At 30.8% G+C, this 17694-nt stretch overlaps 1 protein-coding gene across 1 annotated transcript in view; it reads left to right on the top strand.

Annotated features, from left to right (window-relative positions):
• LOC118074399 (zwei Ig domain protein zig-8-like) overlaps nt 1-14468 on the top strand; it is a 33033-nt gene extending 18565 nt beyond the window's left edge. Inside the window, exons 4-6 of the mRNA XM_035095578.1 lie at nt 10996-11151; nt 12409-12742; nt 13736-14468. Of these exons, the coding sequence (XP_034951469.1) occupies nt 10996-11151; nt 12409-12742; nt 13736-13881 (636 nt within the window). The 3' untranslated portion in view covers nt 13882-14468. The remainder of the gene's footprint in view (nt 1-10995; nt 11152-12408; nt 12743-13735) is intronic.
• Nucleotides 14469-17694: the final 3226 nt, after the last annotated feature.

Below are 17694 nucleotides of genomic sequence, written 5' to 3'. Positions count from 1 at the left end.
TATCTAAAGAGACAATGACTTTAAGTTCAATAGAAACTATTATCTGATTACATTATATATGATCCTTTGATTTCCAAACTCAAACGGAATTCTAGAAACAAAAATCATAGAAACACAGTCACTGAAAGCCAAAGAGGACAATGAGATAAATGCAAATTATTCTATACCTAATTCGATTGCAAATTCAGCTAACGCATATTATGCTATACACGTTATATTACACGACCCGTTGGAAGAGTGATAGCACTCGTAACAAGCATAACTTTCCTCTCCGCTTTCAAATTCCCATCAGATTCAGAACCGTGACGCGAAGAAAATTACAAGTTCCAATTGCATTTCCCATCTGACTGATCTGAAAAGCGCAGATTCATGATACAACTGGTCAGATCAAATCTTATTATTTTATAAAAGTGAGTACTGACTTTATTAATTGAATGATTGAAAATGAATTTAAATAATTAGTATATTAAAAAAAAATGATTGGAACGTTACGCGTAAAACAATTCTGTGATATTCCACTTTGTTTCATTCCACAGAAATTCTCGATTCTAGATTACTGTTAATTGCTTCAAATATTCAAAGGAAATACACACACATATACTTTAGTCGAAATAAGTTTGATTATTCATGAATGAAAATTGCAAGCAGATGTTTCAAATTATTTAGAATTTTGAATCTATCAAATAAGCATTTATTGACTAATGATATTGGGTTCGTTAATTAAAGCATTGTGTGACAGATTTTCTACTTGTTATATTTTGAATTTCAAGTCAGACCTTATTGATGCAATAAATTGTGACTAGATGATTGAGAGTATTGACCTATATTATTATTTTATAGTTTATTCGAGTCATTAAATATTGATTTGGTGATAAATAAATTGATTCAGAGTATTTCCCGTGATATTGCATTTAACTCTTTAACTCATGATCACATTTTCTGAAAGTACATAAAGCATGATATTGCTTGATACAAACATATGACCCAATCAAAAAGGATATAGCAAATATATATGAATCAATGACTTTATTGCTACCACTATCAATTCTTAGAAGCACCCTCGGGTATCAAAGACATTGAACGATTTCGTTGTTGACGCGTGGTCGAACAATTTTCACGGATAGTCGACTGACTACAGTCTATAGTACGCGCATGAGTTGACACAGAAGATAGTTCGCCAAGATATAACAAAGAATGAAAACCACTACGATGTAAGAGAAGAATATTTACTGAATCGCAAAAATTCTTGTATTTTATTGAACTTTTCCAGATTCCCACAAAAGTCAAAGAAAGAAACGAAATATGCATTCCTTTGTTGTCATCTGTCGTAGCGTAGGATACTCGAAATAATCCAGATAATAAATGTGCATTTCTCAGCAATAAAAAATCGCCTTTTATCTTTGTTCAAATTTTTATTAATATCTAAATTAAAAATTTAAAGTTTAATTATCTAAAATATTAGCATGATTTCAGAATGGTATTAAGTAAAATAAAACAATGATATGATATGACAGCCGATCGTTTATGTTTATGTACTCTTCGATGATGAATAGTTAAATGACAGTTTCAAAAAAGGTAAAAACTCTAACCGTGAAATGTAAAAGGCATTGTATTTATTCGATGCACCGAACATAAATTTCAGTGGCAGCAGTCAGCAGCAATATTTCAGGAATTGGTACGCATTTGTACGTGTATCCAACCACGACCGGAAGAAAATTTTATACAGATTCGTACACGATAGAAAACTTCTCCAATTTTCTGCCTCACGTGTCATCGAAATTGTCTACAAAATTTCCATAGATGGGCATATCTACCTCGTTGAGGATAGCATATGATTTCAAGAGAAAAATAGACAACTGCTGTAGCTATTCATATTTGAATTTCCAAACGAAACTAAACAGAATATGTAGCAAAACGACAGACACAAAACTTATTATCATCTCTAGAGATATCGAATTTTTTTTATTCAAATAAATTTCGCTTATTTTCACAGATTACAATAACTAACGGTGAAAAAAAAAATAATGGAAGCTATATTTTTCTGATTTTATGAAGATCTAAATAGTGAATATTTCAATAAAATATTCTTTATGATGATAAATTTTCAATTCAGGTTTTTTTTTATTCTGCTAATAATTCCTGTCAATTGGGAGTATGTGTTACAGAAAGTAGAAAAAAAAATAAAAAAATAGTCGTGTGCAAAATTAAAAATAAAAGTAAATACGCAGAAGTGGAGAAGATAAAACGCATGATCATTCGGGTAATTGGGTCCGGGAGATAAAGACTAAACCGATCAATTATTCGCACTAGCACCACACGCTCGAGGTATAAAATTAAACGAACGTTTTATTTGAACTCATTGTATATTTTATATTGGCAAAAGTACCTACATAATACTAGTAAATAAAAATTAACAAAAAAAAACATTTTCTTGTAACAAATGAGCAGTTAATTCTGAAAATTAAAAAAATGTTATTTAAATATTTAACAGATGTGCTACTGTTAAATGACGTCTGCTACAAATTTCACTAGTTGCAAAACAGCAGACAAGGCATTAACCTCATGTGGCCGCAAACAAATTGGAAGCCGGAATGTTCCATCTCTAGGTAGACAACACTCTCGAGCTTCTCTTCACTTCCATTCTACTCTGTGCTCTGATTTCCTGAACCAAGAGTACGTACTCTGTCGAATCCAGTATCACTTGTACTCTTCTCTCTACTCATGCTTAACGTGACCACGTTGGTTTAACTAACGATCGAGTCGACATTCTATCAAATTCCCAAGGCCACTAGTTCTGTTTGTTTGTTCATCATTAATGTTGATTTGTCTATAATAATGATTAGATAGGATTTTACTCGAGAGATTCCTCATTAAAACTCGTTCTTCGTTTATGAAATAAAAATCTATTATTTGCATCAAATTTCTAGATGTGAGAAAACCTGATTTTTGATCAATTGTTAATATATTTTTGAAATAAACAAAAATTATAAAATAAGGAAAAATATTTCATGATCTTGATTTTATCCGAGTAAATGCTTATAAGGGCGTAAAAAACTATACGTAAAAACAATATTACTCTACGAAAGTTATGACGAAAATTTTTTTTACGAAATTAACTGTCAGTCTATCAAAATTTTCACAAAATTGGTTATTTTATTAAAAATGTCAACTTAAACATGTTTGAACAAGCTTTTTAGATGAAAAACTATTAAATTTATTCTCTTTTTCTTTCTTTAATCTCTCCGAAGATTTATTATAAAATAATCTTTCAATAATCACTCATCAAAAATGTTTTAACATTATAAATAGCTAGAATTTATAATTAAATTAAAATTATAATATGAATCACTAGGCTTAAACAATGAAAATCTTCACTGCTAATTTTTGAATAATTTCAAGAAAGTTTTTACCTTATGTTTTATGACTTTTGTCTTTCAACAAAAAAATTTTTTTTATCCAAGTCACAATTCTTATTTGCTGACTCATTTTTATTATGAATATGTTGACAATGATAGTTCCATTAAATTTTTGTCATCTACTATCTTCTCAATAATAAGTCCTTCACCTGCAAGTTCAAAATTGATTAGTCTTACAGAAATGAAGAATTTTCAAAAGAACTAACCTTAACAGTGTTTTTACAAAAATTGCAGTAAAATTCTAGTCATTATAATATTTTAATATTCTCTACGTTGGTGATTTATTGAGGTGAGTACTATTATTATTCAGAATTAATTATATGCAAGACAAAAATTTTAGAAGACTTTTGGATTTTGACAATGGTCTTTTGATAATATTGCTAGGTTCAAATGGGCTACTTGATGAACATAAATTAAAGCCCAAACTTATTATGATGTGAAAAGTTCTTTTTTTTTACCATGTTACAAAATCAATAGAAGAATCAGTAGGTCAACTCTTTTACCTAGAAACTGAGTGAACCTGTAAAAGGCGGAGTATATGAGAGCAAAGTTCATGCTTCGAAGAACCATTAAAACCATGGGAAGGTGGTCCTGAAGTCTTAGAGAACTAGTCGTAAATTTGTCTCAAGTCTTGACACGATTGTAACTTTGTGACTTTTTTGTTCATAAAAAGGACAATTTTTCTATCCACTAAAGACAGTTATTTTATTGCTCCTTATCTATTTATATTTCATCGACTGAATTAAATTTAAATAATATAATCAACGTTTTCATCTATTCTTTTCTTTATTGCAATAAAAATGAATATATATAATAAATAATATTTCAACTTATAATTGTGATGAAATTATTGTATTGAATAGTGATTATTATTGTTTTTTACACCATTTTTGTTATTTTAAAAATTTATGAATTAAATATAACATACAATAAAATGTATTAAATTATTTAATTCTTCAAGCAATCGAAACAATTAATGTTAATTAGACTCTAAAACAACTACAAAAATTTTTTAAAAATTTAAAAGCACAAATTTATTTTAAATTATGGAAAATAAAAATAAATAAGAGTTCAAACTAACATGAAAAATAATATGACTTTTAATAATATAATAAAATAAAATAATACATACATAATGTTATCTATTTTTGCTCTTTAAAGGTGTCAATATGTAAACCATATGCTCAACCTTAGAGACTTTAAGTTCCTCTTTTTAGTCCTAGCCTTTCGACCAATAGACAGGGATGAGGGGATCTTCGATAGAGAAAGTGAAAATGTGTGATTCATATAAAAACAATAACAAAATTTTTTGAATGAAAATCATTGAAAAATTATAACAACAATTTGAACGTTACCAACAGATGATTTCGTTTACTCTGGTCGAGATGAATAACAATTAATTGGTCCTTAGTCGATGCTCCAGTCAGCGCAATATTTACTTTTACTTGCAAATTAATTTAAATATCAATTGAAGAAGAATTTGACGATCAAATAAACTTCATGCAAAAATTCACAAACTTTGAAATATTGTCAATACAATGTTCAAGACAAAACAAGACTTACGATTTCAAGAGATGTTCCACGACGATCTGATCTCGATCTTACTTTTTCGACAACTGACTGATGCATCAAACTTTCCATATTTATTTAGTCGAATGTGACATAATTTGGAAGTCCCTTCCTTCAGGCGCTCAAAAGTCCCTTCGCATGGTCTTTCCCTTTTTGGGAAGCTAATGCTTCTTACGTCACGTACTCTTATTTTAAAATTTCATTGCTTTTCGTCACGTGGGTTTTCCAAAAGCAATAAAATATCTAAGAGATGATTTTCACAACTATTCTTCGAAATCCTTTCTATTTTAACGAAATCTTAAGAAAACTCAAAGAAAAATAATTTAAGTAATAATCGTTAACCTCAATCCTTAAGTTTTATTGCTAATCATTTTTAGCTTCTCTTAAAATACAGGGTCACCCATAACTAACGACTCCGAAGAACAAAATATCTAATAGGAAGAATATAGATTAATAATACACAAGTCAGTCAAATTGTTAAGTACACACGTTTTTGTTGAAGAAATAAAAAATGTTTTAATCATTGCAGCATAAATTTTGAATCAATAAACTATTTTACAGAATATCTAGAAATCTTGTTATGTCATTTTCATATGACAATTGCCCAATGAACAATAACTTTCAATTGTATGATTTCAATAAAATGCAAGATAAGCTACATAACATTTGTATTGGTATGTTACTGATTTACTGACACAATAAAACAATAACGTCTGAAAATATTTTTGTCAAGCAGACACGTAGTGAGGTGTTCTTCTCTCCATCCAGAGCCTTACGACAACATTGAATGTAAACTAAAAAATAGTTTGCATTTCATTTTCAATTGTTGACTCAATTATATCTATTATTTGGCTATTAATTAACCATATGCAATCAACAAAATAAGGAAGCGACATCTGGAAAAACTTGTGTGATGTCTCAAACATGAAGCACTGTGTTTTTTTCTTTATCTAGAGCCTCGCGATGCTGTTTCACTTAATCAAAGTTACCTTTATTTTTTCAACTTTTGATGCAAATTTTTGTTTTCTATACACGAAGAAAGGTACTTTTCTCTGAGTAATACAGATTAGCTTGTAAGTCACAGTTCAATATCCTAATTTTCCTCATTTCTCCATTTGTCAAACTATCTTCGACCTTCAGGGCAGGTAGTACCATTTAGGTTTAGCGTGTTTTATAGATGCGGGCAGGCGTTTTCCGCACTTCCAAGATTTGCGATTTCGAGAGGATAATGCACAACCGAAGCAAGACTACTTTACCGTTATTTTTTCGCATTTGAATTTTTGACTTTATTTTATTTGTCAATTTGCTATGATTTATGCATTAACAACTGACAGTATAAGAAAACAACGACCGAAGGACTTTGTTCTTGCCTATGAGTAAAGATTTTTTATTTTTATTTATGGCCTATTCAAGGTTTACGAATGAGTTTAGACTAAGATCCCTTAAGTAGGTAGTAGTGTTGTGCAGAAAATAATTTCCACCTCCACTGTTGTTTCCTTGCCACCCTTCAAAGTAAAACAGTATAAATACTGAACATTTTCAGATCATGTTTATTTACATTCAAGTCGTTTCGAAAGTCAACATCATAATGAAATACAGTACCAGTGAATATGTCGATAATTATACAATGTATGTGTCGAATAATTTTAACGCGGAAGAAGCGGCACGAGCGTATGCTGAACGTTACCCAAATCGCAATTGTCCGTGGCCGAAGACCATTTTAAGAGCGTCGAATCGGTTCCACACAACAGGAAGTGTTGTCATGGATCGTTCTGAAGTTGGTGGACCGAATTCACGGCATCGTGATCGAAATGAAGATGCAGTATTGGAACATTTTCTAGCTGATCCAGAATCAAGCATAAACAGAGCTGCAACAGAGTTGAATATAAGTCAATCTAATATCCAACGAATTTTGAAAAGCATGAGAATGCATCCTTTCAAAAAAACCCGAGTTCAGGAGCTGTTGGAAGGAGATTTTGCACCTCGATTGGAGTTTTGTAATTGGATTATAAATGAAGAAACACAAAATACAACATCATCATTCATCAAAAATATTTTATTTACGGATGAGTGTACGTTTCATAACGTTGGATGTTATAATCATCAAAACTTCCATTATTGGTCAGAAGAAAATCCACAAGCAATCGATGACCGACGAACAGTTCAAACGCGATTCAAAATAAATTTATGGCTTGGCGTTTACAACAATAAATTGGTAAGTTTACTTTTAAAACAAAAAAAGAGATTTTTCCTTAATTTGTTAGTTATCATCAATTAACGGTATATTTTCTTTTTGACAAATAGGACCATACAGATTCCAGAGTAATCGCACTGGTGAATTATATAATGAATTCATAACAAACATATTACCAGAACTGTGCACTGCAGCAGGAATACCAAATCCACAACAGATTTGGTTTCAACAGGATGGAGCTCCAGCTCATACAAGTCGTTTAGCGAGAGATAGCTTAAATAGGATATATCAAAATAGATGGATTGGGAAATATGGACCAATCTTATGGCCTCCACGCTCTCCAGATCTTAATCTTTTAGACTATTTTGTATGGGGCCATATGAAAAACATGATTTATAAGACACCAGTGAGATCGGAACAGGAACTGCAAACCAGGATAGATGAAGCGATTGGATCAATAACTCCTGAAATGACTGCAGGAGCAGTAGAAGGACTGATACATCGCGCAAGAACCTGCATCAAACAGGACGGTCGACAATTTGAAAATATTTTGAGGTAATAGAAAATACGATAAAAAAACCCGCTAGGAGAAAAACATTATATATATCGGTAAGACGACGGAGAGGTGAAATGCTCACACCCTTCGTTGTCCTTTTCAGAACGCAAAAACGGTTTAATTTAAGGTGGCGAAATGCTCACACACCTTAATTTCGGTCAAGTAGGTGAAATGCTCACACAGGCTTGACTGACAGATACTGATACAAGTGAGCCAAAAGCTGATTTGCCCATGCCCACAGATTCCAATTTAGGGCTTGTCCCACGCACAACGTGCGCGAAACGGGTTTGGGTGCCACCTGGTGGCGTATATGCGGACGAACACAGTACCAGGAGGCGGAAACGAGATAGGCCGGGACGGGGGGAGGGGCGCAACAAAGACAACGATGCGGGGGGGGGGGCGACCCGCACAAGGACACAAAAACGAATGGAAGTAAGAGAGAAACAGAACAAACAAGGGAAGGGAATGGAGGAAGGAAGGGGAACGGAAAACACGGAGGGGCACCGGGAGGGGGACAGGGGAGCAGAAAAACTCGGAAAGGAAAACGGGCAGAGAAGAGAAGGAGGCACGACCGACGAGGAAGGCCAGCGCGGTGGGCAAGGAAGCCAGCCGGAAGATGCGCGGGACCGAGAACAAACGAAGGCGGAGGATAGAAAGGACAGGGACGGAGGAAGATAGAGGCGGAAGGGGGACGAGCAGGTAGATGGAGAGGGCAAAGAAGTGAGGGGAACGAATTGGACCAACAGCAGACAGTGAGAATAACAATGCAGGGGGGGGCCAAAGTGCAACCAAGGAGGGCAGAACCGCGGCGCAGAGAGGGGAGGCAACCAGGGGGAGGCTAGACCGGCACGCAAAACCGAGGACGAGGGAAAAGCATCGATAGGGCATAGAAAGAGCCCGGGGGGAAGCGGGGGACAGGAGAAAATGGGAAGAGCTAACCAAGGCGACAGCCTAGGAAGGCGGAGTAGGGTGGTGGAGGTCAGCGCGGGGAAAAGAGGCGGGGAAAGTGAAACAAGGGAGGGGGCAAGGTGGAGGCGGGCAAGGGGAGGGGCAAGGTAGGAGAGAGGTGGGCGCGGGGGCAGAGAGCGCCAAGGGCGCAGACACGCGGGAGCGGGGGCAAGAGGGGCTAGGAAAACCAGGGACGGGAAGGCAGCGACATAGAGGCAATACGGGACAAAGGAGGGCAGAGCAAATTGTCAGAAAAAGTGTGTGGGGTGGGAGGACAGAAAAACAGCGGGCTGCCGGAAGCTGAAGAGAACCATTTTCAATGAAGCGGGGGAAGCCGGTGAAGAAGGAATGATGTAATAGTCGTGGAATGCAGGGGAAGTTGGGAAAATAAAACACACTAAAGTTAAATAAACTTCAGGATTATGTTTTTTGTACCATAAAAAATTTATTTCAATGAAAACATCTCTTATAGTAATAAATTTCCAACATATTTTTAATTCCCCATTAGGAAGTTATTGTAATGAGGTCGATTTTTGAAATTCGTTATTCTATTATATCTTTACGTTTTAAAACAATTAAAAGAATATTAGAAGATTTTAAAATAGATATAGCTATGTATGAATGTGCATATGTCAGGTTTTTTTTCGTTTTCAATATCTCAAGAACCACTGATGAAGATATCGATTTCAGACAAATTTTATTTGAAAGATAATACAATGAAGAAGATCTAAAAGAAGTTTCAACAATTTCGGTCCGGCCGTTTGTTTTATAACAAAAAGAGTATAAAATACGTTTCGTTAAAAAGACATTTGAAAAAGATTCTACTTATTAGATTATTAATATTGATGGGAACTGAGCTCAATACAATATGGTTATTAATAACTTCACATAACTCTAAACAATTGTATATTATTTATAAAAATATTGATTTGTTATAAACAATGAAAACTGGTTTTAATTCATTAAATGACCATCTCTATAATTGTATTCGATAAATATCAATAAAATATTATTATAAATAACTTTATGTGATTAAACAATTGTATATTATTATTATATAACAAAAGCCTAGACCCATTTTTATCATTAATATTTTACTGTATAAGAAAAATTTTTGGTTATTTTTGGATCTATTTGCTTTTTTTAGTTTTGAATAATTGACAACTCGGTAGCTGTTCCTTTAGAATAGAGATGAGTTAATTTATTAGCTTCAATTACCGTTCAATATAAAGTTTTTCGATTGTTAATGAGAAAAGATGTTTTGTTAACAATTTAGAATTAGATAATTATTCTTTTTTAATTTTGAAATAAAAATAGATTTTTAAAAATACACCGTTCAGGAACATTAAAAAAAAACCATTCAAGAACAGATATATTGTAATTTAAACGAGTTAAGCATGGATCAAATATCAATTATCGAATAAACGGTAGTAAAATAAAGTTATGAAGCTCACAAAATGAGCAGCAAAACTCTAGAGAAATAAATAAAAATGAATATCAACGATTCTCATCAATTTTAATGTTTATGATAAGAATTCTCTCCGTGTCAAATATAAATTATTCCAATACTGGTATAAATAGATAATAAAACTACGTTTTTAAGCAATTTCTGTTGTGAATCTGGAACAGTAGATTAATCGGTAAACTGATGGCTTGATAGTTTTTCTTCCATCTATTTCTCCTATAGAGGTATTGTAAAGATGCGAATGAAAAAGTTTGTAAGGCTTCGCTCACGGCTATTTTATGCAACCTACGAGAAATTGCATTTGAGTAACCTATATCCGTAGAAAATGAGTGACGTACACAATGAGATTTTTCAATCTCATAATCGATTGAATCGTCAACGGCAAACAGGGAAAGAAACAACTATCAGTCAAAGTAGTGTGAAAAAATTATACCTCCAAAACAGTACTAGAAAAACCATGACGAGTTATGAACTAGATTAGTTAGTGAGCGAATTAACGGTCGCAATTTTATACCTATGAAACACGCACGAGATCGTGAAATTTCACTGAAGACCAAAGTTAAACATATTTGCTACAGCCTTTACTGTAATACGAAATACACTATTGATTTTAGACTTGTATATATAAGAATGTTTATTCAAGCTCAAAAACCTTTTACCAAATCATTCCAACAAGAGAATTAAGCTTTAACACGAAAGTTTAAACGTTATTACCACTTATTCATTTACTATCCCAAGTAAATTTATATTTATCAACCAAAATATTGACGTATTTTGATTTTTTTTATAAAAATGGTGTTTAATTTCAATGATGATCATATTTATTGATTTATTTACTTCCTTCAAGGTAACGTGGGTGAGAAGAAGAGATAGGCAGTTGTTGACAGTTGGCAGTGAAACTCATTCAATGGATTCTCGCTTTGTTGTGCGGCCGTCTGCTATTGACTGGACGTTGACTATTAGAAACGTAAAATATGAAGATGCTGGACTATATGAATGTCAAGTAATAAAAGAGTTACATAATTGAAGATATGAGTGAATGAAGACGTTATGTAACGTCATTGAAATTTTGTAGAAATTTGCAATAAAAATATTTGTAGTTGTACAAACTGACGTGTAATAAATATAATAATAATCATTTGGCCACCGTCAATTATCAGAATTTCAATTAATTATAATTACAAAACATTGTTCGCCACATAACATCTTCATCCACTCATGTCTTCAATTATGTATTGATAAGCAAGAGAATGATAAAGTAATAATGAATGTATCATTGAAAGTATGGGAATAATATATAAGATTGATAGAGAATTAAATAAAAAATAATAGTGATAAAAATATATTTCAAATGTGAGTCAAGATTTACTCGAAACGTATTATTTTGAGAAGTTGTTAATGACATCTCTAACAATACGAACTGAGAACAATTAATACAATGACCCAGTCACACTTTTGTCTACAATAGTTAGATATTATTTTGTTACAATTAAAATTAATTTAATGAATTTAAAATGTTATATCATCAGAGTTTCTATTATTTTTTCTTTTAAGAACATACGAATAATTTAATTACGTTATGAAAAATTAACTTTGCATTAAATAGAATAAAAAGTTACATACGAAGAAACAAAATACACCTGAATTTTTATTCGTTAAAAATAAACTAGAATTAATTATTGTATTCAACAGCGATAGAGGAAAGAATACCAGAATTATTAGTTCATTTTGAATGTTATTTGAAAAATTAGTTTTTCTTTGAATATGTACAGTTTTTTTTAACTAATATTTATTAAAAATATATCATGATTTTCTCTTCTGTGATACACTTTTTTTTATAAACAATGAGTATAATATAATATAAAAATAAAATTTAAATAATTTATTATAATGTAAAAAAACTAGGATATTCCATAAAGGAATCGTTTTTAGATATCATTAATTAACTAGATTAGCTTTGCACTCTATTTTTATTTTTAAAAAAATATTTCAAATTATTAATTATTCATAGCATAAATTGTGATAGTTTTATCTATTGCAAAAATGATGGATAGTAAAAAATATATAATGAAGAAAACAATATATTAATTAATAAAATGATTGATCTGTGAATGTAGCTATGGTCATGGGTCATCGCATCGTATCTATTATTTTTTATCTATTTCAAATTTCAGATTTAACAATGAACATAGTTTTGAATTTTTTTGATCTCTTTCTTCATCATCTGTCCGATAAATAATAATGATCTAAATTGTTTAAGATACCCACAGACCCGATATCACACAACTTTGTAAGACTGACAATAACCGAAGCATACTCCGTGATTCCTGGAGGTCCTGATCTTCACGTTAAACAAGGATCAAGTTTGCGTTTGGAATGCCAACTTTTAGGAGCTACAGAGCCACCGACATTCATGTTTTGGTATCGCCAAGAACGCATGATAAATTATGACGCTGAGCCAGGAGTCAAAGTCGACGCTACGAAAAATGGATCAGTTCTTATAGTTGACAAGACGAAATTGAGCCATGGTGGCAACTACACATGTCAACCTAGCAACGCTCGAGCGTCTTCTGTCATGATTCATGTTATCGAGGGTAAGTACTTTTCATCCTCTATTCTCCTATATTTCCTATTTTTCCTCTCTTCTATACCCCTCTCATCTCATTCAGAAATCTATAAAGCCAATTTTCACTCAAGACTAGGGTTATACATACATGAACCTCATAAAAGAGTTGCTGAGTTTTTCTATCGACTCAAATAGGCTATCTAAATCACCTCTGATATCAGTGTGTTGTCAAATTTTTATATAAATTACACTCCTGAAGTGTTTTTCGATAGAAAAACTCATTTTTCACAAAGTAATAAATACCTCTTTGTAAGATATGGTGATTGTTTATTTAATAAGAAATTATTTCAAGAATTTTTTTTTGTGATTTTCTAAGATAAATCATTTTGAAAAATTAGGAGACAACTTTTAATTTTCTATAAGAATATTGTACTTAGTAGCATCAAAATACAATTTAATACAATGAGTGCTTCGAATGATAAGAGGCATTATCAATATTGAATATAACTTTGTTTATGTGATATTGATGGATTTAATTATATCGTCACATATTATATTTAGCATGTTCCTATGTTAAAAAAATTTCAATCATAAATAATTTTACAATATGAGTATCACCAATTTATATTAATACTCTGTACTATAATACTTTTTATTTGGACAATTCATTTAAAATTTTTGTCTTATTAATTTTTTATCTTTTTAAAAGTAGTGATTGGATGTCAAATACGAAATTATACATGAAATAAATTCTATTTTAAAAATTTTATATGAATTCTAGTACTCAGTACCTCATTACATTTCTCACAAAGTCTACTCATCATTAATCATTTAAAAATGGTTATTAAAAAAATTACTCGTTATTAATGATAGCTCAAGCAGATATTTTTTTCAAAGAACCAAAGGTTAATTCGACCGAATATCAAAAGAAATTCATAAATTTTAAGTTTTATATGCTTTTTTCAATGCATGAATTTTCCTTTTGCACCATAATTGATCTAAAAGGCTGGTGATGTTACAGAAGAGGAAAAACCAGCGGCAATGCATAGTGGTGATAGTTCAAATTCATCACCTGATTTATTCAGAAGCCTGATGTTGGCCTTTTTTTTTGGGTTGGTGGCAGCAGTACGAAGGTATACCACTTGCTGCATGACGTTTTTCACGTGACTAATCAATCAGACCTTCCTCGAGCCAATTTCATGAGTACGACAAGCAAGAGGATTGACGTGACTTGGATAAATTTACGAAATACTCTAGTGTACCCTGGTCGTCTCCAATTTCCACATGTCTGCCGTTGTCCAAAACAATTGACCTTTCAATTGTGAGTGTCAATCTGAAATCATTCGCGTTCTAAATGAACTCAGTGAATCGAGTCAGCGTCAAGTCAAACAGATTGTCTAAAGAGTATCTTACCGTCAGTATATCCTCACACGGCTGTGAGGCGGAACAGAAAACGAAATTGAAAAAGAAAACACCAGATGCTTCAGCTTGAAATGGAAGTACACAAAACTGTTTCACTTGGATTAAACGCCAAATCGCACGTGCTCTCATCAACTGTTTCACAAGAGTTTGATTAATGACAGCACTAAAAATAGCCCATTCTTGAGAAATTGCGTACAACAAAGCTAAATAATGTCATGTCAGAACAAAAAAAAATTATTGAATTACATGATGAATATGAGAGAAAGTTTTTTTTGTACAAAAAACAAATATTTACCTGAAAGATGAAATGTAATCAACATTCTAAAAATAAATATAGCAAGTTGCGAATATTAATCCAATTATTCTTAATGGACTTTAAAAAGAATATTGAAATATATAATTGGAAAAATGAAATTTTTTAATCTTAAATTTTCATTACATAAATGTACAACAAATTGTCATATAAATTACATAAATATACTTAGCTTTATTTTGATTAGGAGAAAACTCTCATTTAGAATGGTTATGATAAAAGAAAAATTTTTTATGAAGCAAAGTAAAGTAAAATGTTGACAAATAAAATGATGAAAATTCATGTTTTCATTATGTGAAACTTGACATCGAGTGTAATAAACGGTATTTCATGAAAATGGTCAGTTATTAAAATAATTAATTATTAAATATTGTTGCAATAAAATCGAGCGAGTCAAGCTTTCACGAACAATTAAACAAAGAATAAACTAATTATCTAAACCACCAATCAATGATTGTTATTCAATAGTGATTGTTATAAATTATGTATGAATGTATTAATTTTAAATTTATTAATGTGATCGTTGTAAATATTTATTTACGAATATTAATGATTGATAATGATAAATTAAGAGATATTGTATGATACAAGAATAAATAAACACAGTTTACTTAATTTTTTATATATTATTCTCGAGATAATAATTTCCTCATACACAAACAGTTGGTAAAGAACAATTGAAGCACAACTATAAACTTTTATCGTCTAAACTAAACTGACAAATAACAACAAAGAAGAAACAAACTTTCTACAGCTTAAACTCTCACACAACAGATAAATCGAAAGGTAAACCGAGTGTTGTTGAGGATAAAGAGACACCCGAGAATTGATTATTGAAATGGAAACTAGACCGCTCATTTGTCACTGATGCTCGAGAAAAATTTTTCTTTTAAAGTTTTCAAGTTTTTTAAAAAATTTTTACCGCTGATTTAATGGCTTTGATGACTTTTTTAATCAGCAAAATCTTAAGTATCTACCCATTGATTAACTATTAATGATATATTTTAACTAATAGTTATTGAAAAATATTTATTGTTTAAGACACATTAAAAATTAGTCGTAAGCCAGTTGTATAAAATGCATGCAATTTTCGAAAAATTCTACGACTTTGCTCTTCCAGAGACTTTTAGTTTTAAAATTTAAGGCTGTGAATAACAATGTTTAATTATATTATACTTTATATGATGATAATACAAATAAAAAAATATTTCAAAAATAAATATAGAATTGTTAAAGTTTAATTAAACTTCACATTTAATATAATTATGTGTTCTATTTATTACTTATTTTCTCACTGGAAATGTAAATATTTAAAAATTTGAAATATATCAAAAAAATAAAGACTTTATTAATTTTTAAAAACATCATGTAACCTAGAATTCTCATTAATCACATTACTATAATAATCAGATTATAGTCAGATTTGAATAGATGGTAATGCATCTGAAAGCTTGTTATCTTCATCATCTAATCTGCAATTTGCATTTGAAAAAATATTGTAGTAGGAGCAATCCAAAGTATAGCTGGAATATATGGCTTTTACAGCCATCATTATGCCTACTCTAATTGTTTGGATAGCTATTATAACTATCTGGATAGCTGTCACCAACTATCTTAACCATTTTGGTTAATGAAGTACTGTTGCAACGACAATATTATAGATTTTACAAATTAGATAGTTAATTTAAAAGATACAGTATTGGTCCTACGTCTACAAATTTTTTTAGTGCAAAATGGGAACTGACAATTCTCGATCAAATATTTTTTTTAATTATTTCTTAATTCATTGTAATTTTAAACATTTATATACAAAAATAAATTCTGAAAAAACCCTAGTGATATATTCAAGAACTTCAACGTTTTGTTGAAAAATTTCTTCTTTTAGCGAATCCAATCTAAATGATTTAAACAGAGATCAACTGTTAAATGCGAAGCTATACTGGCATCCCTAGAATATTTTCTGGCGATCGATGGATCCAAAAGTGGAACAGGATAAAGTATTCAGCTGTTTTAGCTTGTGAAGATTTGAATAAATCAAATGAAAATGAAAAAAATTGAGAATTGCTTTTAAAAAATAACTAAGTTATTTTTATTCTCTTATACACTGATGACATGTTGCAAAATGATTTCGTTGAATTGACAATAAAAATTTTATCAAGATAAAACAGAAATTGTCATGGATCATAAATTACAGTTTCTTATTATTCGATTATTTTTTTTATTTATGAAAGCACCGAAAAAAGTGAAATAGCTGGAATAAAATTTTTATTGGAATATGATTACGTACAGAATTCTTATTGGAGTCTTCGAAATATTATAAATACGCAAGCGCGTTTTTAGACGACCTCACTGTCTGAAGGACATTCTGAAGGGGTTGGTGTGAAAGATATCTTTTGTAATTTGATAAAAAATAATATTGTTAAGGGCTCTAAACACTCTTTCTCTCTCTCTTTTACTCTCTTTACACAATGAGCTATCATTCATATGAAAAAAGTGATATACAAGAAAAGCTGATGAAAAAATCACAATACTTTTATTCTCGTTCGATAAAAAGCTTTTAGAATTTGTTATCTCAGTATTGTATTCAGAAAAATAGCTGGAGGTATGTACTACATATCCCCTATGCCCAAAATATTATATCAATCAACATGAGTAAAAAAAGATATCTTGTTTACATTTATTCCACTTTTTTGTGATTTTTACAAACAAATAAAACCAACCAAACATTGAAGGGTAGACGAGTTTTTCTCATCTTCCTTCTCAAGGGACATCTAGTGAATCGAGTCGAAATTGAATTCAAGAGTCTTGATACAGTTTTTAGTAACATTCTCAAAAGACTTGAAAAAAGTAAAAATTCTGTATATATATATGAACATTTATAGTTTTTCGAAGCAAAATATTATGTAAGGTTAAAATAACATGAAATTTAGAAAGAATACATTGAAAACGTATTCATCAAAATCTCATTTATTTTTTTACGCAAGTACTTTTTTCATTTTTAATCACGTAAAAAAAACTCTATTGTTTGACTCATTTTTTTTGAACTTTAAATTCCAAGTATAGAATGTAATGTATACATTTCCGTTAAATATTTGATAGTATTTAATAAAATATTTCATTTTTTACTCCTATTAATTATCTCTGTAGCATTTAATCATTTACTAAATCAATATATTATGAATGATTATTTCATTAAATAATATTCGATTAATATAAATATGTATTCACTTCATAATTTAAATGAG

This window comes from Chelonus insularis, unplaced genomic scaffold (assembly GCF_013357705.1).
Source record: "Chelonus insularis isolate UGA/USDA-ARS -01 unplaced genomic scaffold, ASM1335770v1 contig_135_pilon, whole genome shotgun sequence".
NCBI classification, from domain to species: domain Eukaryota; kingdom Metazoa; phylum Arthropoda; class Insecta; order Hymenoptera; family Braconidae; genus Chelonus; species Chelonus insularis.
This window is presented reverse-complemented; position numbering and strand designations above follow the sequence as displayed.